This window comes from Solanum verrucosum, unplaced genomic scaffold, assembly GCF_900185275.1.
Source record: "Solanum verrucosum unplaced genomic scaffold, falcon-dt-bn FXZP01000022.1, whole genome shotgun sequence".
Classification (NCBI taxonomy): domain Eukaryota; kingdom Viridiplantae; phylum Streptophyta; class Magnoliopsida; order Solanales; family Solanaceae; genus Solanum; species Solanum verrucosum.
The window spans coordinates 1,587,475-1,612,565 of NW_026020086.1; the positions used below are offsets into that span (position 1 = coordinate 1,587,475).

Genomic DNA, 25,091 nt, shown 5'->3' on the forward strand with positions numbered 1-25,091 from the left:
ATGTTTGGTTTGCTTTCCTTTAATGCAATCCAAACATATATCAAGATCAGCAAAATTCAAATTCGGAAGAATTTCATTCTTTACTAATCTTTTTAATCGTTCTTTGGATACATGACCCAAACATTTATGCCACAAATAAGCAGAACTTTCATTTAGTGAACTACGTTTAATTCCAATATTTTGATAAATAGTAAGCAGGATTCAAAAAAATTATTATCGAGTTTCAATCTATATAAACCATCAATAAGAACAGTAATAGTATTCTTATATAAATTGAAACATCCATGTCCAAACTTAAAATCAATCCAGAAACATCAAGTCTTGAAAGGAAAATCAAATTCCTAGAAACTGAAGGAACATAAACAGTCTGTAATAGATCAAGGTGATGTCCAGTCTCCAAGATCAATCGATAAGTCCCTATGCCTTCAATTTGAGCCTTCATGCGATTTCCCAAAAATACGAAATCCTTATTTGGATTTGTAGTTTGGATCGTAGTGAATCCCTACAACATAGTGGATACATGAGTAGTTGCACCAGAATCAAGCCACCAAGTATAATTAGGAACTTCTACTAAATTTGATTCGAAACATACAAAAACACTAAATGTACCTTTCTTTTCAAACCAAGCTTTATGTTTCAGGCAATCTTTCTGATAGTGTCCTTCCTTTTTACAGAAACGACACACATCAGCCTCGAGTTCCTTATGAGCATCCTGTGGAACTTTAGCGGGTGCTTTCTTTTTCTTAAACTTGTTGGCCTTCACTTTAAGTCTTTTACCAGCTCCTTGACCAATGAGGTTAATGGAATGACCTCCTTGTTTCTTAAGTCTTGACTCCTCTTGAGTAAGCATACTGGACAATTCACTAACATCCCACTTATCCTTAATAGTGTTATAGTTCATACTCAAGAGGCAATGAGTTCAGAATGAACTAAACCAAGAAGGTGTCATCCACTTTCATCCCCAAGGTCCTAAGTCTTGTTGCAATGTTAGTCATCTCGATGATATGATTTTGCATACTACGCGACCCATCAAACTTCATGGTCGTAAGTTCAGCCATTAGTGTACCAACGAGAGACTTATCAGCAGAACGAAAATGTTCTTCCACAAACTTCAGGTATTCCCTGGCACTTTCTGTTTGTGGAATAGTACTCTTAATGTTGTTAGCAACAGTCATTCGCATGAACATAAGGCTTAATTTGTTAGAGCATTCCCATGAATTATGAAAAGACTTCTCATCCTCACTGCTCTTATCAGTAATTGCAGTAGGTTTGTCATTCAGCAGAGCCAAGTCAAGATCCATCACACCTAAGTGGAACTATACTTGTTCATGTCATTCAGAGAAGTTTAATCCATTGAACACAGTAACAAACGAAGCATGCGAATGAAGAGGAATAACTGCAAAATAGATATACATGCATGCTCACAAATCAGAAAATAATGTGAATTCAGTAAAGCGATAAAAATATATCGTAATTCTCCTTTGGGTAGATATTACGACATATTATCATAATTAAAATGCCAATTTTATCTTTAATAGGTAATTGAATATTTTTAATCAAACATATATGACATCTTTGGATATACAATATAGGTTTGACTAAAAAGATTAATTTACCTCATAATTTTCACTATTCGTAGAATGATGGATTTACCTTTGGGTAAATTCTTAAGTTCTAGCAATAGTGAAAGTCAATTTATCTATTTATTTTTTCAATAAATAGGCATTTAATTAACCTTCATAGATAACTGACAGTTTTATGAATGCATATTTTTCTTAACCATACTAGTTTAGCCACTTTGGTGACTAACATGCTATATGAATACAAATGCATACATAATCTCATAAAATTTTGTGCACGCAAATAATTTTAAAAATTTTAGTTTGGCCACTTCGGTGACTAACAAACTATAGAAACATAATACATGCATCAAGTGATCATAAGCATGATATGTGTAAACGTTAATTTCTCTAGTTTGGCCACTTTGGTGACTAACAAACTATTTTGCACAAAGTACACACATAATATTTATTGTTTAGTATAACGATCACTTTAATTTATTGCACAATCTAAAACAAAACATAACCATTACATTAAATTAACTTGCAAGTTTTCCGCAAAAACTAGCTAAATCAGTTATGGACTAATATTGGACAGTGCAACTTTTGCTTTCCCTATAAATTATAATGGGTCGGAGGAAAGAGATCTACTTCAAACATATTTTAATAATAATACTAGTGTTATGAAAATATTTGTTTCATACAAAATTAATAATTAATGGTTTTCCATTATTTCAATAAATCAGTATATCTTTGATACATATGAAAATAATTTCTATGAAGAATCTCTGGGAAGTTCCGTCACCAATACATGCAATCAAGCACTAAGATATGACGAATACATAATTTTTATTTATTTTATATACGAAGATTATCCATTCAAACAATCTAGGCTCTGATGCCACATGTAAGATTAAATACTTTCAGGATCTTGAACATGATAATCTTACATAGAGAATGTTAGAGGCACATACATGATGTGGAAGACATCATCACAAAGAGAAGCGGAAGCATTAGTCGTAAATTGGTTTCTACCTCCTTGCCCTAACTTTATGTTACCACAACTGTCAGCGATGGAATTAATGTAGAGAATATGTGGTAACCCTAATGTGTGGAGAGATGACCAATTTATAGAGGTTATGACTTAATCTGGTACGTCCATCAAGTAACCAATGTACGGACGAGATCTATTCCTTATCAAATATTATTTATGGTATTACTTTGATTCCAAGTAAACTTGGGCCATAAGTAAGAAATAATTATTAGTAAATAAATAATAATTCTTACACCAAAAACATAAGAAAATGAAAAGAAATCACTTGATACTTCCCCTCTTGGAAGATATTGAACTTAATGACTGGTGATTTTTATCAATAAATAAAGAAAATCCATCGACGAATCAAAAAAATAATCAAAAACATTGTTTCCATGGCCTTAATTTTGATAGATGAACTTCTTAGAGTCCTTCTAATTTTCCAGACACATTTTTATCCCACACTGCCTAGAAAGAGAGATTTAATTTAACAAGTGACTTATAAAATATCCCGGCATAACACATGGAAAAGCATACCTTTCTCGGCCTTTTGGCTAAGATCAAGTGTAGTATCTGTTCTTATCAGTTTAATATCTGATATGTGAGTCATCGACTCACACGATATTAACTCTATTTTTTAAGGGGGAGGTTCACCATGGTAGCTTGCTATCGGGACCTGCATGAGTCGCCCTGGTGTTGCACTACTGCCTTGGCCTGGCTCACCCCACCAATACTAGTTCTAAAAACCTTTTTTTTCATAACAGTACACAATTTGTCCCTTCTAATTTTGGCAAGTTTGATCCATAAGAGCTACTGAGCTAATATTAGTTCTTTTCTTTCAGTAAGTTGTACTGTGCTACTCCTAAAGATAAATGGTGACCCTATATATGGTTTTAGCAGAGTCAATTTCAGTATGATCCAATATATAATTGGACCAAATTCGATTTCACATCTTGTAATCTCTAACAACATTAAAAAATAATAATGGAAAAAGAGACTCAGATGCACTATTTTGTCGTCTAATATCAGACACAACACTGACTGCACAATTTATCTTCACAGCACTCAGATATTGCACCAGCCGAGAATCGAACCCAGGACTGTACAATGGCAGGGTACTATTCTACCACTAGACCACTGGTGCTTGATGTTTTAAAAATACCATTTTACCTACATAGTCGCAAAGTACCACCTCTAATGTAAGATCAAGTGTAGTATCTATTCATATTAGTATATTACATTATACTGACTCTATTTTTTAGGGAATGTCCATACGGTAGCTTGCTATTGGGATTCAGGACCTTCAAGCGTCCTCTGGCATTGCACTACTGTCTTGGCTTGACGCACCCCCACTAAATTTAGTTGTAAAAGCTTACTTTACATTCTCACTTATCAATTTTTTGGGAATTATAAAAGGTCAGTCTCAAATCTCTAGAGTATCAAAAGATTCAATTTGTGTTATGAATCGACAAATCTTTAAAGATTTGTGAAAAATAATTTGTGTTTCTTATTAGTTTTTAAAATTGTTCACAACAGAGGAATATGAGGGGAAGGTCCATCACGGTAGCTTGCTATCAGGACCTTTAAACATCGCCTAGGTGTTGCACTACTACCTTGGCTTGGTGCACCCCACCAATTCTAGGTTGTAAACATTTCTTTCAATTGTTTGTTGAAGGAGTTTCTTCGAGATCCAGGACAAAGATATTAGTACTTAGGATTTTTGTGAAGTTATTATTAACCTTTAACATTTTTGGAGCAAGATCAATACGTTATGGTGGAAAATGTTATGTCAACAAATTGAAATTTACATTTCTTGTTTTCTATCTTATTTTGGAACTATTTTGCAGCCAACAAAACGTAAAATATTGTTTCATTCACTACTATTTGATCAATGGAATTATAGACGATTAATGGGATTGAATTAGTTTAATATATAAAACCAGAGAAGATGATTACTAGCTTAACATATAGAAGCTCTTCTAGTCCCATACTGACTGGAAAGAGAGATTTTATGTAACAAAGTGAATATAAAATAGCCCGGCATAACACATGGAAAATCATACCTTTCTCGGCCTTTTGGCTAAGATCAAGTGTAGTATCTGTTCTTATCAGTTTAATATCTGATATGTGAGTCATCGACTCACACGATATTAACTCTATTTTTTAAGGGGGGAGGTTCACCACGGTAGCTTGCTATTGGGGCCTTCATGAGTCGCTTTGGTGTTGCACTACTGCCTCGGCCTGGCTCACCCCACCAATTCTAGTTCTAAAAACCTTTGATTTCATTGCAGTACATAATCTGGCACCTTTTTTTTTCCAGTAAGATGACCTATAATAATGTGTAATACTACTGAGTTCGATTTCCCATCTTGTAATCTCCAACGACATTTAAAAATGATAGTGGAAAAAAGAGAGGGCTCAGATGCGCTGCGCTGTTTTGTCATCTACTATCAGACAAGGTGAGGACTTTTTTTTTCCAGTAAGATGACCTATAATAATGTGTAATACTACTGAGTTCGATTTCCCATCTTGTACTCTTCAACGACATTTAAAAATGATAGTGGAAAAAAGAGAGGGCTCAGATGCGCTGTTTTGTCATCTACTATCAGACAAGGTGAGGACCCAAGTTCTCATTGACTACGCAATTTGTCTTCACAGCACTCGAATAATGCACCAGCCGGGAATCGAACCCGGGTCTGTACCGTGGCAGGGTACTATTCTACCACTAGACCACTGGTGCTAGACGTTTTAAGAATTCCATTTTATATAATTACTCGCAAAGTACCTCCCCTTAAATATATGATATCAATAAATTGAAACGTAAGATTAAGTGTAGTATATGTTCTTATCAATATAACAATAGTAGTAAAAAACTACTGAGGTCGATGGGGATAACGATTGCTCTTATGACTAGTTTGCCTACTTAAACTACATCATTGTGCCATACGACCTGGAGCAATGCAATTTATTAGTATGAATTTCTCGTTAGATCTAAGAGCATCACTATATATGAAAAATAACAAAGATGTCATATTTAAAAAAAAAAAACATATTCAATTGCAGTTCATGAACTAAGCCACAATTTTTGTTATAAAATTTTATTAGGGTCCATCCGTAATGAGGCACACTCCAATATTTTTTTTAAAAAATAATGTTGCGATTCGTTGAGTTATGAGCGTACTCTAATTTTTTTAAAAATAAATAAATTGATCCAACTAAGACAAAGCAGAACGTCAACGTTTCTTTTTTTATGAACATGTTTTCTGCTCACCAAAAACAATTGCATCCATCATTTTCCTGAAATAACAAAACAAGAAACAACTGAATACCAAATATTTTGAAGTGAACAAATTAGTTTTTTTACCTTTGAACGTGCACAACTCCAAAATTTACAACCAAGATTTCTTGGAGTCCTTGATATTTTCATTTTACAATACTCTTTGCATTTACAAATATCTAGTTCAATTGAATATACAAACTTTCCGGATTGTTGAGACATGTCTATCAAATTTCAAAAATCAGATAAAAAAAAGTAGAAGATGAATGAGAAAATTTGGAGTGAATAACACATATTTATTGTTGAAAATGGAGATATAGCTTCATGTGAGGAAGAAAGAGACATAGATTCACGTGAGGATCTAGTAAAAAGAACTGTAGTTTGCCCATTTGTGGGTGAACTACCTTTAAAGTTATGTAATATTATTTTGGATGTATTTAGAGTTAACAGAGATGACGCTATTAAAAGATGGAAGTTATAGTTCATTCATAAATGGGAGAACGGTCCGTTTTGGTGTGTGTTTTTAGAGAGGGTCCTTTTTGGTGTTTAGGGTTCAAAAAGTGTCCATTTTGGTGCTGGACTCCTCAAAAAATAGCTTTTAGATCACATGCATAAATCCCGTATCTTATGTGACAACATTCCTGATTCTATCACTGATAACATAATGTTAGATTTTTAGCAAAAGGTAGCTAAATAGATGAAATAATATTTGGGAAGCTCTCAAAGAATTAAACTAACTTGACAAGTAACCAACAGTTAATTTCAGCAAAATTGTTGAAACTATTATGAAGCCTACACCAGTTGTTTCGAACCATAGTTCTTCTTAAGTTTTAATAGTGCTCAATTCTCGAAAAACATCTAATAAATATCGAAAGATAAATTGTTGAAACTATTTTGCAGCCAACAAAACGTAAATTGTTTCATTCACTGCTCTTTGATCAATACTTACTATATTATAGACGATTAATGGGATTGAATTAGTTTTATATATAAAACCAGAGAAGATGATTACTAGTTTAATATATAGAATCTCTTCTAGTCCCACACTGCCTAGAAAGAGAGATTTTATGCAACAAGTGACATATAAAATAGCCCGGCATAACACATAGAGAATCATACCTTTCTCGGCCTTTTGGCTAAGATCAAGTGTAGTATCTGTTCTTATCAGTTTAATATCTGATATGTGAGTCATCGACTCACACGATATTAACTCTATTTTTTGAGGGGGAAGGTCCACCACGGTAGCTTGCTATCGGGACTTTCAAGAGTCGCCTAGGTGTTGCACTACTGCCTTGGCCTGGCTCACCCCACCAATTCTAGTTTTAAAAACCTTTTGTTTCATAACAGTATACAATTTGTCTCTTCTATGTTCCATTGCAATCCACATTTGAATTAAAATCAGATACTGAACTATATATTAGCTATAAGCCTATAACTCATAAAATCTTTAAACCAATGTTTCAACCTAGCATTTGGCACCTTTGTTTTTTTCCAGTAAGATGTACTGTACACTACTAAAAAAAAATGGTGACCCTATATATAGTCTTACCAGAGTCAATTTCAATATTATTTGATATATAGTCGGATCGAATTCAATTTCCCATCTTGTAATCTCCAACAACATATAAAAATGATAATGGAAAAACAGAGGCTCAGATGCACTATTTTGTCGTCTGTTATCAGACAAGATGAGGACCCAAGTTCTCACTGACTGCGCAATTTATCTTCACAGCACTCCATAATGGACCAGCCAGGAATGCACCAGACGGGAATCGAACACTGGTCTGTACTGTGGCAGGGTACTATTCTACCACTAGACCACTGGTGCTAGATGTTTTGAGAATTCCATTTTAAGTAGTTATTCGTATAGTACGATCAAGTGTAGTTCTATTCTTATCGGTATATATCTTATACCAACTATTTTTTAGGGGCAGTCCGCACGGTAGCTTGCTATTGGGATTCAGGACCTTCAAGCGTCCTTTGGCGTTGCACTACTGACTTGGCTTAGCGCACCCCACTAAAACAATTGTAAAACTTACTTTACATTATCACTTATCATTTTTTTGGAAATATAACGTCATACTCAACATTCTGAAATCTCTAGATGACCAAAAGATTTGATTTGTGTTATTGATTGACAAATCTTTGAAGACTCGTGGAAAAATAATGTGTTTCTTATTAGTTTTCAATATTGTTCACAACTAAGGCGTATGAGGGGAAGGTCCATCAAGGTAGCTTGCTATCGGGACCTTTAAGCCTCGCGCACCCCACCAATTTTAGCTTGTAAACCTTTCTTTCAATTGTTTGTTGAAGGGGTTTCTTTCAGATCCAGGACAAAGATATTAGTACGTAGGTTTTTTGTTAATTAACCTTTAGCATTTTTGGAGCAAGATCAATACGTTCCGTGGAAAATGTTATGTAGGCAAAAAATTGTAATTTACCTCTCTTGTTTTCTATCTTATTTTGGAGTGATGAACCTTAGGAATAGACAATGGACCTCGGTAAACTTGTTATGTCCAGATGACTTTTATAAGCCATCTGTATAATTGATCAACTTGTCGCAGGATAAATGAGGCTTGCTCAAGTGGTTGAGCATCTTCACATCAACCTGTAGGTTGACGGTTTGATTCATGTTGTAGGGTAAGTGCATTACTATTGATCCTCCTGGGGTAGGGTCGGAAAAATAACTTCTTTTTGAAGAGCATCTTGATACTAAAAATCTTCTTCTCTGTCAGTAATGCAGCTTAGGAATAGGCAATACGACTCATGTTAGCACTCACACAATGTTAGATTTTTATCAGAAGTAGTAACATAACAAGTGATCTACTCTTAATTTCAGCAACATTGTTGGAACTATTTTGCAGCCAACAAAACGTAAATTGTTTCATTCACTACTCTTTGATCAATGGAATTATAGAAGATTGAAGGAATTGAATTAGTGTAATATATAAAACCAGAGAAGATGATTACTAGTTTAATATATAGAAGCTTTTCTAATCCCATACTGACTGGAAAGAGAGATTTTATGTAACAAAGTGAATATAAAATAGCCCGGCATAACACATGAAAAGTCATACCTTTCTCGGCCTTTTGGCTAAGATCAAGTGTAGTATCTGTTCTTATCAGTTTAATATCTGATATGTGAGTCATCGACTCACACGATATTAACTCTATTTTTTAAGGGGGGAGGTTCACCACGGTAGCTTGCTATTGGGACCTTCAAGAGTCGCCTTGGTGTTGCACTACTGCCTTGGCCTGGCTCACCCCACCAATTCTAGTTCTAAAAAACTTTTGTTTCATAACAGTACACAATTTGTCCCTTCTATGTTCCATTCCAATGCACATTTGAATTAAAATCAGATACTGAACTATATATTAGCTGTAACTCAAAAAATCTTGAAACCAATGTTTCAACCTAGCATTTGGCACCTTTTTTTTTCCAGTAAGATGTACTGTACTACTAAAAATAAATGGCGACCCTATATAGAGTCTTACCAGAGTCAATTTCAGTGTGATCCGATATATAATCGGACCGAATTCAATTTCCCATCTTGTAATCTCCAACAACACATAAAAATAATAATGCAAAAACAAAGGCTCAGACGCACTATTTTGTCATCTTTTATCAGACAAGGTGAGGACCCAAGTTCTCACTGATTGAACAATTTATCTTCACAGCACTCTATAATGCACCAGCCGGGAATCGAACCCCGATCTGTACCGTGATAGGGTACTATTCTACCACCCCTAAAATTTTGATTATCAATAAATTGAAAACGAAATATTAAGTGTAGTATTTGTTCTTATCAGTATAATATCTGATATTAACTCTATTTTTGAGGGGGAGGTTCACCGAGGTAGCTTGCTATCGGGATTCGAAACATTCAAGCATCCTATGGTGTTGTTGCACTACTGGCATGGCTTGGCGCACCCCAATAAATTTAGTTGTAAAAGCTTACTTTACATTATCACTTATCAATTTTTTGGGAACTATATGGCCATACTCAACATTGTCAAAACTCTAGATGATCAAAAGATTCAATTTGTGTTATATATTAATTGACATATCTTTAAAGACTCGTGAAAAATAATTTATGTGTTTCGTATTAGTTTTTAATATTGTTAAGAACTAAGGAAATATGAGGGGAAGGTCCATCACAGTAGCTTGCTATCAAGACCTTTAAACGTCGCCTAGGTGTTGCACTATTGCCTCAGCTTGGCGCACCCCACAAATTCTTATTGTAAACCTTTCTTTCAATTGTTTGTTGAAGGAGTTTCTTCGAGATCCAGGACAAAGATATTAATACTTGGGATTTTTATGAAATTATTATTAACCTTTAACATTTTTGGAGCGAGATCGATACGTTACTGTGGAAAATGTTATGTTGGCAACAAATTAAACATTTTTACATATTTCAATTAATAACTTTAAGCTCAAGTGAATTTCTTCAAGCATTGAACAGTTGAATATATATTTCAATTTATATATAAACAGCTGAGTCCCTTTAACATAAGGAAAAGGTCGATCTTTTGAAGCCTCAAATTTAAAGAGGGTCAAAAAGTAGCTTTTAGATCACATGCATAAATTTCGTACCTTATGTGACATTCCTGATTTTTTCACTAACTGCATCACCTCTTAAAACTAACCTTTTTGCTTTTTCATAGTAGAATGTTAGATTTTTAGCAAAAGTAGTAAAATTTGATAGAAATATTTGGGAAGCTCTCTATGAATCTCAAAGAATTAAACTAACATGACAAGTAATCAACTGTTAATTTCAGCAGAATTGTTGAAACTACTTTGCAGCCCCCAAAATGTAAATTGTTTCATTCACTGCACTTTGATCAAAAATTATATTATAGAGTATAGACAATTAATGGGATTGAATTAATTTAATATAAAGTATAGAAGCTATTCAAGTCCCACACTGACTAGAAAGAGAGATTTTATGCAACAAGTGACATATAAAATAGCTCGACATAACGCTTAGAAAATCATACCTTTCTCGGCCTTTTGGCTAAGATCAAGTGTAGTATCTGTTCTTATCAGTTTAATATCTGATATGTGAGTCATTGACTCACACGATATTAACTCTATTTTTTTAGGGGAAAAGTCCACCACGGTAGCTTGCTATCGGGACCTTCAAGTGTCGCCTAGGTGTTGCACTATTGCCTTGGCCTGGCACACCCCACCAATTCTAGTTCTAAAAACCTTATATTTCATACCAGTACACAATTTGTCCCTTCTAATATTGGGCAGTTTGATCCATAAAATCTCATATCTATAGCTATAACTCATAAAATCTTGCAACCAATGTTAAATGGTGACCTTATATATTGTCTTACCAAAGTCAATTATAGTATGACCAAATATATAATAATTCGATTTCCATGTTGTAATCTCTACCGACATTAAAAAAAAAAAAATAGCGGCTCAAATGTGCTATTTTGTCATCTAATATCAGACGTGGTGAAGACCCAAGTTTTCACATTTGCACAATTATCTTCATGGCACTCAACTAATGCACCAGACGGGAATCAAACCCGGGTCTGTACCGTGGCAGGGTACTATTTATCACTAGACCACTGGTGCTTTGATATTATAATACTTTCTTTGTTTCAATTTATATGCCACCATTTTAAATTTACGTGCATTAAGAAAGTAAGCAAGTTTACTATTCTTTCCTTATTCACCCCATATTAGTTTCTATATTGGTCAAATGAATATTTTCAAGACTAATAACTCATAAGGGTAAAATAGAAAGATTATTTTAATTATTTATGTATTGATTTTATGAATGGCAAGTATTACGAGTCAATTATTTATAGTAAGGATGACATATAAAAATGAATAGAGGGCGTATATTTCATCTTCTTTACTTAGCAGCAAGGTACCACCCCTAAAATATTTTATATCAGTAAATTGAAAATGTAAGATCAAGTGTAGTATTTGCTCTTATAAGTATAATAACTAGATATCGGAGCCCGTGCTAGTACGGGCCCAATATGTATTTTCAATTTATGTGACAAAGACAAAATTAAAGAGTTAATCAAACTTTAATATTGATTTAAAATAGTTTAAATTTTTAATTATTGTTAACTATGGTAAAAAAAATATTTATGTCTTTTAACATTCTAAATTGCTAATTATTGTTGTATGATTTGTAATATCTCTTACGCAATTTTGAAATAATAAAGGTTATTTCTTCTTTCTCAATTTATGTGGTACTAATAAAATTTAGAGATTCAATCAAATTTTTTTTGTCTTTAAAATATTCTATTGTTAATTACTATAAATTATTGTACTTTCTAAGTAATTTTCAAATAATATATATTATTTTATTTGTCCAATTTATGTGTCACCGATAAAATTTGAAGAGTTAATTAGATCTTTTACATATTTTTATATCTTTTGAATATTTAAGTAAATAATTATTGTGATTTATAATATTTTATACAATTATTTTTAAAAAAAATAAACAACAAACAAAACGAATTCATCATAGGAAAATTACTAAAGCATCCTTGAATACATCAATAATGGGTCCCACTTTTTGTTTAAAAAAATATGCATATTGGGAGGATATTTTTGTCCAAAGTTGAAAATAGAATAAGTATAAAGCATTAAAGTCTTTTAAAATTTTAAATTGTTAATTCTTATGGTATGATTTGTAATACTTTTATGTCATTTTCAAATAATAGAGGTCATTTCTTATTTCTCAATTTATGTAGTACTGAAAAAACTTTGAGATTCAATCAATTTTTTTTGTCTTTGAAATATTTCTAGTTGTTAATTACTATAATTTATAGTACTTTCTAAGAAATTTTTAAATAATATATATTATTTCATTTGTCCCAATTTATGTGTCACCGGTAAAATTTAAGAGTCAATCAGATCTTTTATATATTTTTATATCTTTTAAATGTTTAAGTAATTAATTATCGTGATTCATAATATTTAATACAATTATTTAGTATAGTAAAAGAAATTTAAAAGAAACAAACAAAACGAATTCATCATAGGAAATTACCAAAGCATCCTTCAATACATCTTGTCACGCCCCGAGCTACCCCCGAGACGCGGACACGGGACCTAGGACCACAAGTGATCCCAAGCTAACCCTGCTGGCATGATCATGAGCATACTAAAGAAAATAAACTGATGCGGAAGCTAATTCATAAATAAATCTGAAAAGATGGGGAATACCCATATACTATAGCTGAATATATCAAATCTGAGAGTTTAATACAAAAGAGATATCAAACTCAAAATACTAGGCTGAATCTAACTATGTCTGAAATAAGCCTCTAAACTGACTAGAAATGTTGGGACATGCCCCAACTAGATCTAGCAAAACTGAAACTAAAGACTAAAAATACTGAAAAGAAACTCATGACTATTGTCCTCGGAGAATAAGGACTCACCACTGATTCTGCTGAACTGGAGATCGGGAACCGACTTAAGCGTGATCTGGATGCTGAGAACCTGAACCTACATCACGAGAAGATGTAGCGCACGTATGCGTCAGTACTTGAAAGGTACTGAGCATGCAGGATGGGGTAAAGCTGAAATAACATATAACTGAACAAAGCATACTGAGCAATGATATAATCTGAACATGATATAGATACTGAAATACTGAATACTGAGCTAACTGAATGCAATGACCAAATTTATAACAAGCTGAGACTGAATACTGACTGTACTGAAATATGGTCAATGCAATAGAGTCTGACTGAACTGTGGGAGCTACTAATAACCGACATAAAACCACATGAGCTAAATGTGGAGTCTGATGTATACGCCCCATCGAGAGGACCCAATATACCCTGCCAGAGGTATAGAGGCATGCTGGCGTGATCACTAAACTGATGTTGCCCACGGAGGGGACTTACACCTACGTGGCTCGTAGTTCTGGGACTATATGGGTACGCTGAAACCCTAGTCCAACTCGGTATTATGCTACTCCCAATGAATTAAGTAGTTAACTGGTTATGACTGAGTTTCTGTAAATACTGGATAGCTCGAAACTGAACATGCAAACAGAGAATGCAACAATTAATCTGATAATGATGCATTCATAAACTGAGGCATGTAAAACTGAATACTGAAATATCTGACCTAGCATGTGTAATTCAAGAACTAAAGAAATACATAGCTAGGGTTCTGAAATTCATGCGATAAACTGAGCAATAACATGATAATCTGATTTGGAACATTTAATTAACTAATTCATAATGATCTGCTGTAATTCTAGAAACCCTAGGTCTGTTCATAATCATGGAATCAAGAATCTGACTGAATTCTAAGGACCTAATGGGCGAAAGGAACCCACTAGTGAAATCCCACATACCTGGTGACGAATTCCACGGAGAAATCTTTCGATTTCGGGGCTGGAATTGATGGAACCTTGCTGCGTTCTTGAACTAGGGTTCTTGGCCTTTTTCTCCCTTCTTGCTTCTAATTTTCTAAGTTTTGATTAATGAATTTGACTTAGGTAAGTTCTAGTTATGTTTCTAGGTTTAAACTGATTAAAACCTCATGATTTAGGGTCTAAACGACGTATCTTAGGGGTTAAACGAAATAAGAAAAGACCAAAAGACCCCTGAATTAACTGCTGTCGGAGTGACCGACGGTTTGGACCTACGGGCCGTAGGTCAATCTACGGTCCGTAGATTGGGTCCGTAGTTCGAGTCTGCCCGACAGGTCTACACTAAAATGGGCATAACTTTTTACTCGGAGGTCGGAATTTAGCAAACTCGGTGGCGTTGGAAAGGTAATTCAATTATCTATCTAACCATAGGTTATGGGACACATAATTCATTTTGTGCTAAATGTTATGACCATCTGAAGTTGACCTATCAGAATTTTCAGCTAACTGGCTGCTAACCTTCGATCTACGGTCAGACCTACGGACCGTGGATCGATTGACGGTCCGTGCTGGTCGACCGTAGTTCGTGTCAGAGGCTGGGTAAAGGAGGTCTTGATCCACGGACCGTGGTCTGATCTACGGACCGTGGGTCTGTCCGTGGGTCGAGACTTAGCCAATTTTTTTCTGAGCTGGCTGGGAGGGGTTGCAGTGGTGAACCACGGACCACCAGCACGGGCCGTGGTCTGACCTACGGTCCGTGGATGGTGACCGTAAGTTGCACCTGCAACTTCTCAAAATCTGCATTTTTGTCTATTTCGAATACGGGGTGTTACAAATAATGGGTCCGACTTTTTGTTTTTAAGAAATTGCACATTCGAAGGATCTTTTTGTCCAAAGTGAAAATATTGTGTAAAAAATGTGTATTTATTGTGATTTTGAATGTTTTGTGGGGTAATAGGACGCACGCAAAGTTAAGGTGTCTTTTTGTAAATCTGGGACAACTTCAAGTATCACTTAATGTTTTTCTCAAAATCTAATTTACTTTGGAAAACTATGTGTCAGATCAAAATCAGATTAACAAATTCAAAAGGAATGAGTAATAAATAGCTCATACAATGACATATTTATTATTTAACTAAATAATAAATATGTAACTAAAAATCTTATTAGCTTTTGGTTGAAAGCTAACAAGATAGTTACAATGATAGTTGCATTGTGACTTATTATATATAAAAATATCTTATATTAAACTTTAGTTAAACTTTCCAAAAAAAAATATTTATAGTAACTCGACACGGTATAGTCACTATTAAAAAACTATTATTTTCTCCACTAAAAAATATTCAGCTGCAGATACTTTGATTAAATCGATAATAAGAGAGAAAATTAGGAAACTTTTCATTATTTTAGTGAGATTTTATTGTCCATCACCCTGTATTTTTTCATTAACCTGATTCAGTGAAAAATGAAAAGAAAAATCATATTCTATTACATTAATTTTTCACTGATTCATGTAAAAAAAAAATATTTGTTTCTAGTAGCACCCGACCCCACACGGATCAAATTTAGCCATGAAAAACCCAAACCAATTGAACATGGTTTCCCAAACCCAAACCTAAACAAATCGGGTTGTATTTTTGACCCGATCTGATCCGACCCGACCCGACAACTGAGTATCTATAAAAAGGCCCCTTCTAGTTCTAGTTTACTCTCTACTCATAAACTTCTCAAATTAAATCTCGTTTCTCCCTTCTCTCTCTAAAACTATCTCTCTCTCTCTCTATAAATATGGGAAACTCCCTACGTTTGTTTGCAACTTTCTTCCTTGTAGCTATGCTGCTTTTGGCCACTGGTTTGTCTTTCTTTTTTTATCAACTTAATTGTAAATTTTTTTTAGGAATAAAAGTTCAAATATATCATCGAATTTTGATAAAAGATAGTCTATATTTAAAAAAAAAAAAAAAAAAAAAACTCATTTATGCATGTCGTTATTTGTTAACTTAAATGAGCAAAATTTTGAACAGGTGATATATATGAGCTTTTTTTGTTAAAGTGTGATGACATATTTGAAATTTTTTTCTTTTCAAAAAATTACTTAATTAATGACGTGACTAATCATAATTGATCACGTGTATAAAATGATTTTTGCAAGATCGAAATTATTTTCAGTTAACAAATAGTGTCAATATGGATGAGTCCGTTCTCAAATGGAAATGCACAGATGAGTCAAAATTTTAATGAGCGTATAGATGAGCCTTTTCTTAAAGTTTGATGGCATATTTGAGCATTTTTCCTTTAATTAATGACGTGATTGAATTATAATTAACCATGCATTAAAAATAATTTTGCAAAATCAAAATTATCTTTCATAAATAAATAATGACATGTATAAACTCTTTCTCAAACGAAAATAACATAACAGGAATGAGCTAAATATTTAAGGAATGATATAAATGGAGTTTTTCTCAAAATTCTATTTGAATTTTTTTTTCCATATCAAAAACCATATGTGTAACTTGAAGTCTATCTTATCTTAAAAATAAAAATGACATAATAATATAAAAATAATATTTCGAACTTTTATTATACAGGACCAACAACAAGTGTAGAAGCAAGGACTTGTGAGTCGAAGAGCCACCATTTCAAGGGGAAATGTCTTAGCGATACCAATTGCGGTTCCGTTTGCCATACCGAAGGGTTTACGGGTGGCAACTGTCGTGGCTTACGCCAACGTTGCTTCTGCACCCGAAACTGTTAATAGAAGAAAATGATCTTTTCAGAACTATCGCTTTAAAAGTGTATGCTCTATCAATAAAACGCGTACTCTCATATATATGGTTGTACGTTATGTTGTTTTATTTTCTTTGTTAAATATTTTGTATTTGATATGTATTGGCTTGATAAATTCAGACTCGCATTACAATAATAATAATAATATGCTTTTTTTTTAATGTTGTTCGTCTGGTCAATGATTAATTTGGCAAAAGTTAAGGTTATATTGTTTATATTTTTGTATAACTATTTTTTCATATTAATTTTTTGTATTATTACTCATTTTTTTAGTGGCCTTTTTTTATATTTAGTTTACGTAGTTTTACGCAACTTTGGTTTACTTTTTTTATATTCGATTTATGTAGTATTATGCATTATTTTGGTGATTACTTTTTATATTTTATTATAAAACAAGATATACGTAAATGTTAAGCTATTTTTATTTCTACTTTTACCATAATAATTTTAAAAATAAATGAGAAATTGAAGGAAAAAACAATTTTAATTTATCCAATACACTTTTTAGTAAAAAGGGGATGCATGGATTATTAATGTTCATGCATTCTATCCTCTTGCCAAACGTTGATGGTATCTAAACACATGTAATCAAGATGGACACGTGTTAATCAATGGGAAGAGCCTCAAGCTATGCAAAATATATATATATATATATATATATATATATATATATATATATATTTATTTAGGTTTTCAAAAGTCTCAATCGATCTCTTTTTGAGTCTATAAATAATCATATAAATTTGTTTAAAATTAAATAAATAGACATACAAGTGTTATATAATATAAAATATATAGGATGTCAGATAGGAAATAAATAATTGCGTAGAATAATAAGTATGACACATGTGTCTATTTGTTCAAGTTAAATGACTTTTTTATATATAAGCTAGTCTCCTATCTTCATTTTTCTCCTTTTAAGTATTACTTATATTACTTTATTTTGTGTTTCTTTTGTCATATTTTGATTTGACATAAAATTTAAAAAAAAAACAAAGCTTTTGAATCTTGCGTTTTTAGAGTAAAAATATATTAAATATATCAAATGTCCTTGAATTTTATGACTTTAAACATGTTATGTAAAATTTAAATTAAAAAATTATAACAAAACATATTATTTTCCAAACGAATAAATAAATTATTGAGAATTTATTAAAAATATCATCTCTACTTACATAAAATCTAAACAAAAAAAAAATTGGAATTTTAGATTAGTCCAATACTCCAATGTACGCCACGTAATCATTGAAAATGTGAGTGGCAATTTTTGTAGGTTTGTGTAAACCGAATGCCTTCCTTGTAAGAAGAGGTTGCACGAAACTCTTTAAGGGTACTGCCAATAAATCTTCTTGAATTTAGTGATTGCTTTTATAAAACGATAACTCGGTGCATAAAGTATCTCTCGCTCACATATAAAAGTGGTAATAGAGTGGAGCGGGTCTAAGACTATACGGGTTGAGACTTGAGAAGGTCTTACGATTGTGGTGGACGGTAAATTTTTTAAAACTAATATAGATTACAGATCTATACAGTTTTATGCGAGTTTAAATTTAATTTTAATTTTTTCAGCTGTCATAAGAGAGTGATAGTGCAACCTTCAAGAGTAAGAATATACAAAGCTCATGATAAATTCTTTATTTTTTATTCAAACAAATATTAATGGAAAGTTTCTTTAAATTCTAATTCAAGATAATAAATTAAAATGATTCAATCAAAATTAATAAAGTTTCTAACATGCTTCCAATTGACCTGTGAAAAAATAATATTTTAAGTCATTATCTATTAAATTAAATATTAATTTAATAAAAAAAATTATTTTTGATATTAAACGTAATTAAAAAAATAAAAATTGAAAAAATTATCCGGAGCAAGTATATGCTGATGGAGTGGGTTGAAAAAGAAAAAACTTATATCCATAAGAAGTGATTTCACTTTTTTATTGGATCCGTAGCAAAATTATGTATATATATATACATATAAACATTTTATCACGCATCCTAAAATATTGGGATTATTTGATTGGAAATAAATTATTCTAAAATTGTTTAATTTCTGGATAAGTTATTTTGGTATAGATTATTCCACTATGTATATGGGATTACTCATTTCATTACTATGACAAAAATGGTGGGATAAATAATCTAAGAGCTACCAATACCTCCAACCAAATATGAAACAAAATAATTCTACATTTTATCCTGAAATTATTATACCTCAAATCAAATGACTCCTAATGTTAAGCCAGTTCCGGTCCTTCCATCTGCCTCTATCTCAATAGCTTTCAAAATCGAGTGATTTGATTAGCTTATATCGGAGGATGGTCTAAAGCAGGCCCTTGCTATCAGTCCAACCAAGGGCACCCCTTCCTAGTCCACTTAGTTGGTTGAGTAAACAAACCCGGACCACTGGCCGACATAGTGAACTATTTTATGATCTTTTAACAACATTTTTCAACAAAGCAATGTCGATATCACATAATACCGCCTCAACTAACCCACATCCGCCTTTAATTTACCCTCATTATCTTCATATCCTAAACTCGCCTCTATATCTATAAGATTGATCAAATATTTTATCACCCTGAAATATTGGAATCATTTAGTTGGGAACAAATTATCCTAAAATTGTTAATCTTTGGATAAGTTATTCTGGTATAGATTATTTCACCATGTATATAGGATAACTTATTCCATTACAATGACAAAAATGGTGGGACAAATAATCTAAGGGCTACCTAATACCTCCAACCAAGTATAGAATAAGATAATTCTACATTTTATCTTGAAATTATTATACCTCAAACGTTAAGCAATGTCGATGTCACGTAACACCGCCTCAACTAACACACATTCGCCTTCAGTTGTACCCCTATTGTCTTCAAATCCTAAACTCGCTTCAATATTTATAAGATTGACAAATGTCTAACCCAAAACATATTAGCAAATGTCAAAGACTAAAAAATTACTTCAAAAGCAACTCAAAAAAAAAAAAAAATCCTCTTATGTGTTGTTCTGCTGTAAAATATCTCACAAACTAATTTTCTCTTTATCATAACTTTAACATATTACAATGAATGAATGCTTATCAAAATAATAATAGTAGAGCAATCGCCTGTATTATAGGTAAAAATAAATCTTTAATAAGAATTACGATTTTTGTTTGACGTCTAGATGTTGAATCCTCTTGATTTTTTTCATATATTTTACTTCTCTATATTTTGAAACTCCTTAAGCTACATCACTAAGACCACACAAACATATAAATGAAAAAGTAAGGAGGCAAACATGAAGGTGATATAAAATCTCAACCAACTCCTCTCGTTAGAATCAAGTAGCTTCCAAGCCCTCTCTGTAGTTACGGAGTTCTTCTTCTAATCTCCGAAATAGAAGGTCAGTTGACCGAGGAGTTAGTATTCATTCATGTAAAGATGCTCCTTTGAAGCTGGGGTAGGAATTGTCCACCTTATCACCCCGAAGAACAGTGGCTCTGTTGTTTTGCAAATTGCACGCCTACAAAGAGAGAATCCAAAAGTATTGAAGCTCACTCGAAAGAAAGAGCAATCAACTATATACTTAACTCATGCCACAGGAATTGTGTCTTCCTAGACACAGAGAGTGGAAATAAGCTAAAATCTCAACCAAACAAGGCATTGATCCAAAGACACTTGCATGACAAAAAAATATCTCAGGCAACGGATCAAAAAGTAAACACGACCATGGCAAGAAATCAGGATCAACAGATAATATTGACCAGAATACGCAGGGTAACAACAACATATCCTAGAGAGGGTAGAATGTATGCAGACTTTACCACTGCCTCATGGAGGTAGAGAGGTTGTTTCCGAAAGACCCTCGGCTCAAATGCCACAATTCCAGATACCAAGAAGAAAATATAGCATGTCACAAGGAAACAGTGAGAAGTCTACCAAAAGGGAAGAATACGCAGGGTAAGTATCCAGAAAAATCTAAACATGGATACCTAGCTAACTTGCTCGCGTTCGTGCGATCATGAATAACCTCATTAAATTAACAAATGATCATTCTCAACTATTTGAAAAGGTAAATTCTTGTAAAAACTAAAGATACTAAGAACATTAACATAAATCAGATGATTTGGCTAATGAAATAATCAATCTTACTTCTTCTTTTTTGTGTAGACACGAAAAAGTACAAAATATCCAATTACAATGGCATAGATTACACTTGTTATTAAAGCACCTCATACGTACAAAAACCAACAATAAGTTTAAATGACCAACAGGACATGCATAGCAGACAAAAATAAGTTGAAGCAAGACAAAATGGAACGACACTTTTCATAAGAATTCACATAAGCAATAGGTTAAATATCGGAGAAATGGTCCCAGAAGTACCTTGTATGTGTATACTCATTACAAAGAGTTCATAAGGCGAGATAAAATATCATTGTATTTGTATATCTGAAGTAGAAGCTAGTCTGGGAAAACAGTGACATCTTTGCGTTAACATAGTAATATTCTGAGTACAATTGTAAAATGGCATGGCTGAGAAAAATGAAATAAACCGCCATTACAAGATTTAGATACAAAAGTTACCCATTTGAGGCCAAATTCTCATCATCCTTCAATATTGATTCCTTAGTGTTCCGACAAAATAAAAGAAACAACATTTCTCGAATAAATCTGCAACAACAACAGGAGAAAGTTTGTCTACAAAATTTCTCCGATAAGACAATTTTAACAGCCATGAAATAGAAACAATAAATGGTCACAACAAATTGAACACACAAAACTAAAAGGTTTGTATCAGTGTTAACTACTACTAACAATAACAGAGCAAAAGACTGATACCTAAATGAATACTGAAGAACATATTAAGAATTCATACGGTTAAATAATGTACTCCTAGTATGAATACCACCAGAGATGGTTTATTTTCATAGGAGTACAGAAATACATCAACTATGAAAAAGAGAGTATTGGAAGGAAAAAAGTGCTTAGCCAGTGGAACTTGAAAGTATATTAACACAGCAAAAGAAAAAAGGCCTCGCTTTTCTTCGCATGGTGCAGACTACTGTTATAAGATATGAATTTGAAAAAAAATATCCAACCAAAGCATACAATTCAAAAACCAACATGATAGTAATGCAAGACCAAAAGCATACAATTCAAGAACCAACATGATAGTAACGTAAGAAAGTCAGATGGAAAGACCAAACACTTAGTTACCTTATTTCATTTTGAGCTTAAACAGTTACTGTGTGAGACTTTAAATCGAAAAGGATGAAATTGAATGAACCAAAGAATTCAGTGGGCGACAAATTAACAAAAAAATGCAATTTTGATTCTACAATTAACATAAAATCAAGCAGCAAATCGAGAAATAGAACATTAAGAGAATGTTATCAACCAAACATGAAAGAAAACTAGAGAATCTCAAAAGAGAAAGAGGAAATGTACCTTGGTGGCGAGGAGTATATTGTGGGTGAATCTGTGGAGAAGAAGTATCCTTGTTAAGGAGAGTTTTTCCCTAAAATAAATTCAATGTTACAGCCAAGTTTCATTCTAGTTACTCTCTACTTCTTTCTACCATACTATATATTCCTCCATTAAAATAAGACGGGTGGCAATAAAAGTAATTTCTACCATACAACTCTTTTCAAGATGAGATAGAGTAACAAGATGTAGAGAGGGTGTCCTTGAAACGAAAGAAGAAGAAGGGGAAAAGTGGAGATGTTGGGCATTAATTAGAGGAAGAGGCGTAACCAGAATAGTAGAAAAGTCGAGAGAAAAAGAAACAGAAAATACAGGAAAAAAGATAAATAGGATTTACAGACAATGAGATGTGCCATTCACTGGCTTAATGTCTTCCATTTATATATAAGTTTCAAGAAAAAGATAACTTATTTGAGTTAAAATGTACTGCTAAAGAAAATCAATGGAGAGAAAGCCAACTATCTCAAGTCATCAGACATGTTATAAAGGCACAACCTGACGAACATAGTGAATACTAAAACCTAAATCCTCAGAATCTAATACAGGAGATATTATCTCTGTCAAGCTATTGAAGAATTGCTAAACAATGGAAACAAGCAATACAGAAATGCTTCACCATGGTGGATACAAGTGCCTTGAGTATGTAACCCACAAGTTTAATAAATAGGAAATCACAATAACGAAGAACAACAAAAGGAAACTACATTTGAAACAACAGAACAAAAGCCAATTGAGGTGTTCAAATTCTCATTCTCTTCTCCACATTACACTAACATTATGCAACTCGCAACGACTTGCACTAATAAATATAAGGAATAAGCTTGTATCTAACTTTACTTGCATACTCCATATATCTCTCACCAAAGTTCTCTACCATCAAACTTTCCTCTAACTTAGCTTTATTCCCATAGTACACTGAACAAACAACAGCAATGAAGAGAGCACTCAAAGGCGCCCTAAGAGCAATACAATAAGTAACAAACAAGAGCATGGTTGAAGCATAAATAGGATGGCGAATAAACCGGTACGGACCAAACTGTACGACAGCAGTAGGCACAACCACCTTCTCTGAGTACTTGGCTAAATACAATGTGGAATGATATTGCATAAACAATGTCATCACAATCAAACCCCAAATACCCAAATTGCTCCATCCACCAGGGATAAGATGCAACTCTGGGCCTTCAAACGCTGCAAGCCAATGACCAACCATAACTCCAACACAAAACAACAGCTTCTGCCAATCGGGTAGGCTGATATCCCATCTGGGGTCATGCTCTCTTGGATTGTAATCACCATACAAACGTTTTCGAATACTCACATTCAAGAAAAAGAAATAATGGTACACCAAAAAGAACACAACAGGCCAGCCTTCAAGAAAACCATTGAAATGTGCTGGTGGGACAAGTGTAAGCCAAGTGAAAGCTGAAGTAACAACTGCAAATTGCTCAAATACATTTGCATCCCCACGTAAATGCTTGTTTAAGCAATAAAGACTGTAACTTGCAAGACTTATGGCCACCAACCATGGCCAATATAACCATGTCATACTAAAATACATCCAAAAGAATGGATTCACAAGTACATTCATTGTCCATTTGGACGCAGCAATAGCAACAGAAAACAACAAACCCCACTTTAACACTTTAAACGGAGTCAATTGGGAAAAACCCATCTTCACTGACTCCAAAGATAACCCCTTTATGCTTTCAAATACCCTTTTTGGACCATCTGTTTCTGTTGCATTTGAATATGAACCCGAACACTGAACTGGCAGTAACAACGACCGAAACCCACCAATATATGGCCGTACAGGAGAAGAATTGACATCACGGATGGAAATTGATAAGGAACTACGCAAGTGGGATTTGGGTATTCCAAGATTTAACTTGCTCACCAACTGTTTGTGGAAAGGTCTGTAAGAAAAAGTGTGTTGTTTTGATACATTCCCGCCGAACGAGGAAGGTAGCTTTGAACAGACCAGAATTGGCGATGCTTCCATTGATATTAGTAGCAGAAATTTTCGATTGAAGAAAACTGGATCAGCTCATTAGAGCGTTTAGTAAGCTTCTTCTCCTACCTGAAAATTGGTCAGTTTTATTACCTTCAAGTTCTTTATCGTACCGGATAGTTCACGCTTGGTCTTTTTTTATCATCGGTATTCTTGTAATTTTTTCCCGGCGAAGCGACGGCGCCGGCGTCGAGCAAAATGTATGTGTTTTGTTTCTGGGCGTGAAGGGATAATAACAGATTTGCCCTCTAATTGGGCCTGCTCATATTCAAATGATGGCCCAATGTAAAGAACAACTTGCACAAATAGCCGGTTGAAGCACCATTGTTTAAATAATAACCAAATTTTAAGTATTTAATACTTAGCTGCTTTAGAATCACTTTCAAACTTAAAGGAACTGAAGTTGAAAATCTCGATTTGAAATTTGAAACTTAAAAGTAGGGGTTTGTCAAGCCTAACTTCAGACTCACATGTCTGAAGTCAATAATGTCGCATTGGGAATTCAAATCGAAAATAAAGAATAAAATTTGAGTTAAACTTTATTTCTAATACTCTTTGAAATAGAGTTTATAGTTTGTC

General features: G+C 33.3%; 3 protein-coding genes, 6 non-coding genes and 2 pseudogenes across 9 annotated transcripts; 8 read left to right on the forward strand and 3 right to left on the reverse strand.

Moving 5' to 3' along the window:
• Positions 1–929: 929 nt before the first annotated feature.
• LOC125824624 (uncharacterized) lies at positions 930–1,301 on the reverse strand. The gene has a single exon (XM_049504022.1). It carries the CDS (start codon positions 1,299–1,301, stop codon positions 930–932), a length of 372 nt encoding a protein of 123 aa, XP_049359979.1.
• A 1,824-nt stretch (positions 1,302–3,125) lies between these two features.
• Positions 3,126–3,320, forward strand: LOC125824713 (U2 spliceosomal RNA). Its single transcript, XR_007442793.1, has one exon. It is a non-coding gene; the product is annotated as a U2 spliceosomal RNA (small nuclear RNA).
• A 459-nt stretch (positions 3,321–3,779) lies between these two features.
• LOC125824728 (U2 spliceosomal RNA) lies at positions 3,780–3,944 on the forward strand (annotated as a pseudogene).
• A 707-nt stretch (positions 3,945–4,651) lies between these two features.
• LOC125824705 (U2 spliceosomal RNA) lies at positions 4,652–4,847 on the forward strand. Its single transcript, XR_007442785.1, has one exon. It is a non-coding gene; the product is annotated as a U2 spliceosomal RNA (small nuclear RNA).
• Positions 4,848–5,261: 414 nt separating this feature from the next.
• TRNAG-GCC (transfer RNA glycine (anticodon GCC)) lies at positions 5,262–5,332 on the reverse strand. The gene has a single exon. It is a non-coding gene; the product is annotated as a tRNA-Gly (tRNA).
• Positions 5,333–6,984: 1,652 nt separating this feature from the next.
• On the forward strand, positions 6,985–7,180 carry LOC125824732 (U2 spliceosomal RNA). Its single transcript, XR_007442804.1, has one exon. It is a non-coding gene; the product is annotated as a U2 spliceosomal RNA (small nuclear RNA).
• Positions 7,181–8,942: 1,762 nt separating this feature from the next.
• LOC125824698 (U2 spliceosomal RNA) lies at positions 8,943–9,138 on the forward strand. The gene has a single exon (XR_007442779.1). It is a non-coding gene; the product is annotated as a U2 spliceosomal RNA (small nuclear RNA).
• Positions 9,139–9,623: 485 nt separating this feature from the next.
• Positions 9,624–9,805, forward strand: LOC125824730 (U2 spliceosomal RNA; annotated as a pseudogene).
• A 1,058-nt stretch (positions 9,806–10,863) lies between these two features.
• LOC125824706 (U2 spliceosomal RNA) lies at positions 10,864–11,059 on the forward strand. The gene has a single exon (XR_007442786.1). It is a non-coding gene; the product is annotated as a U2 spliceosomal RNA (small nuclear RNA).
• Positions 11,060–15,970: 4,911 nt separating this feature from the next.
• On the forward strand, positions 15,971–17,175 carry LOC125824364 (defensin-like protein). The gene is made up of 2 exons (XM_049503735.1): positions 15,971–16,090; positions 16,830–17,175. The coding sequence occupies exons 1-2, from the start codon at positions 16,027–16,029 to the stop codon at positions 16,994–16,996; spliced, it is 231 nt and encodes a 76-aa protein (XP_049359692.1). The 5' UTR covers positions 15,971–16,026; the 3' UTR covers positions 16,997–17,175.
• Positions 17,176–23,109: 5,934 nt separating this feature from the next.
• LOC125824357 (uncharacterized) lies at positions 23,110–24,704 on the reverse strand. The gene has a single exon (XM_049503725.1). It carries the CDS (start codon positions 24,501–24,503, stop codon positions 23,301–23,303), a length of 1,203 nt encoding a protein of 400 aa, XP_049359682.1. The 5' UTR covers positions 24,504–24,704; the 3' UTR covers positions 23,110–23,300.
• Positions 24,705–25,091: the final 387 nt, after the last annotated feature.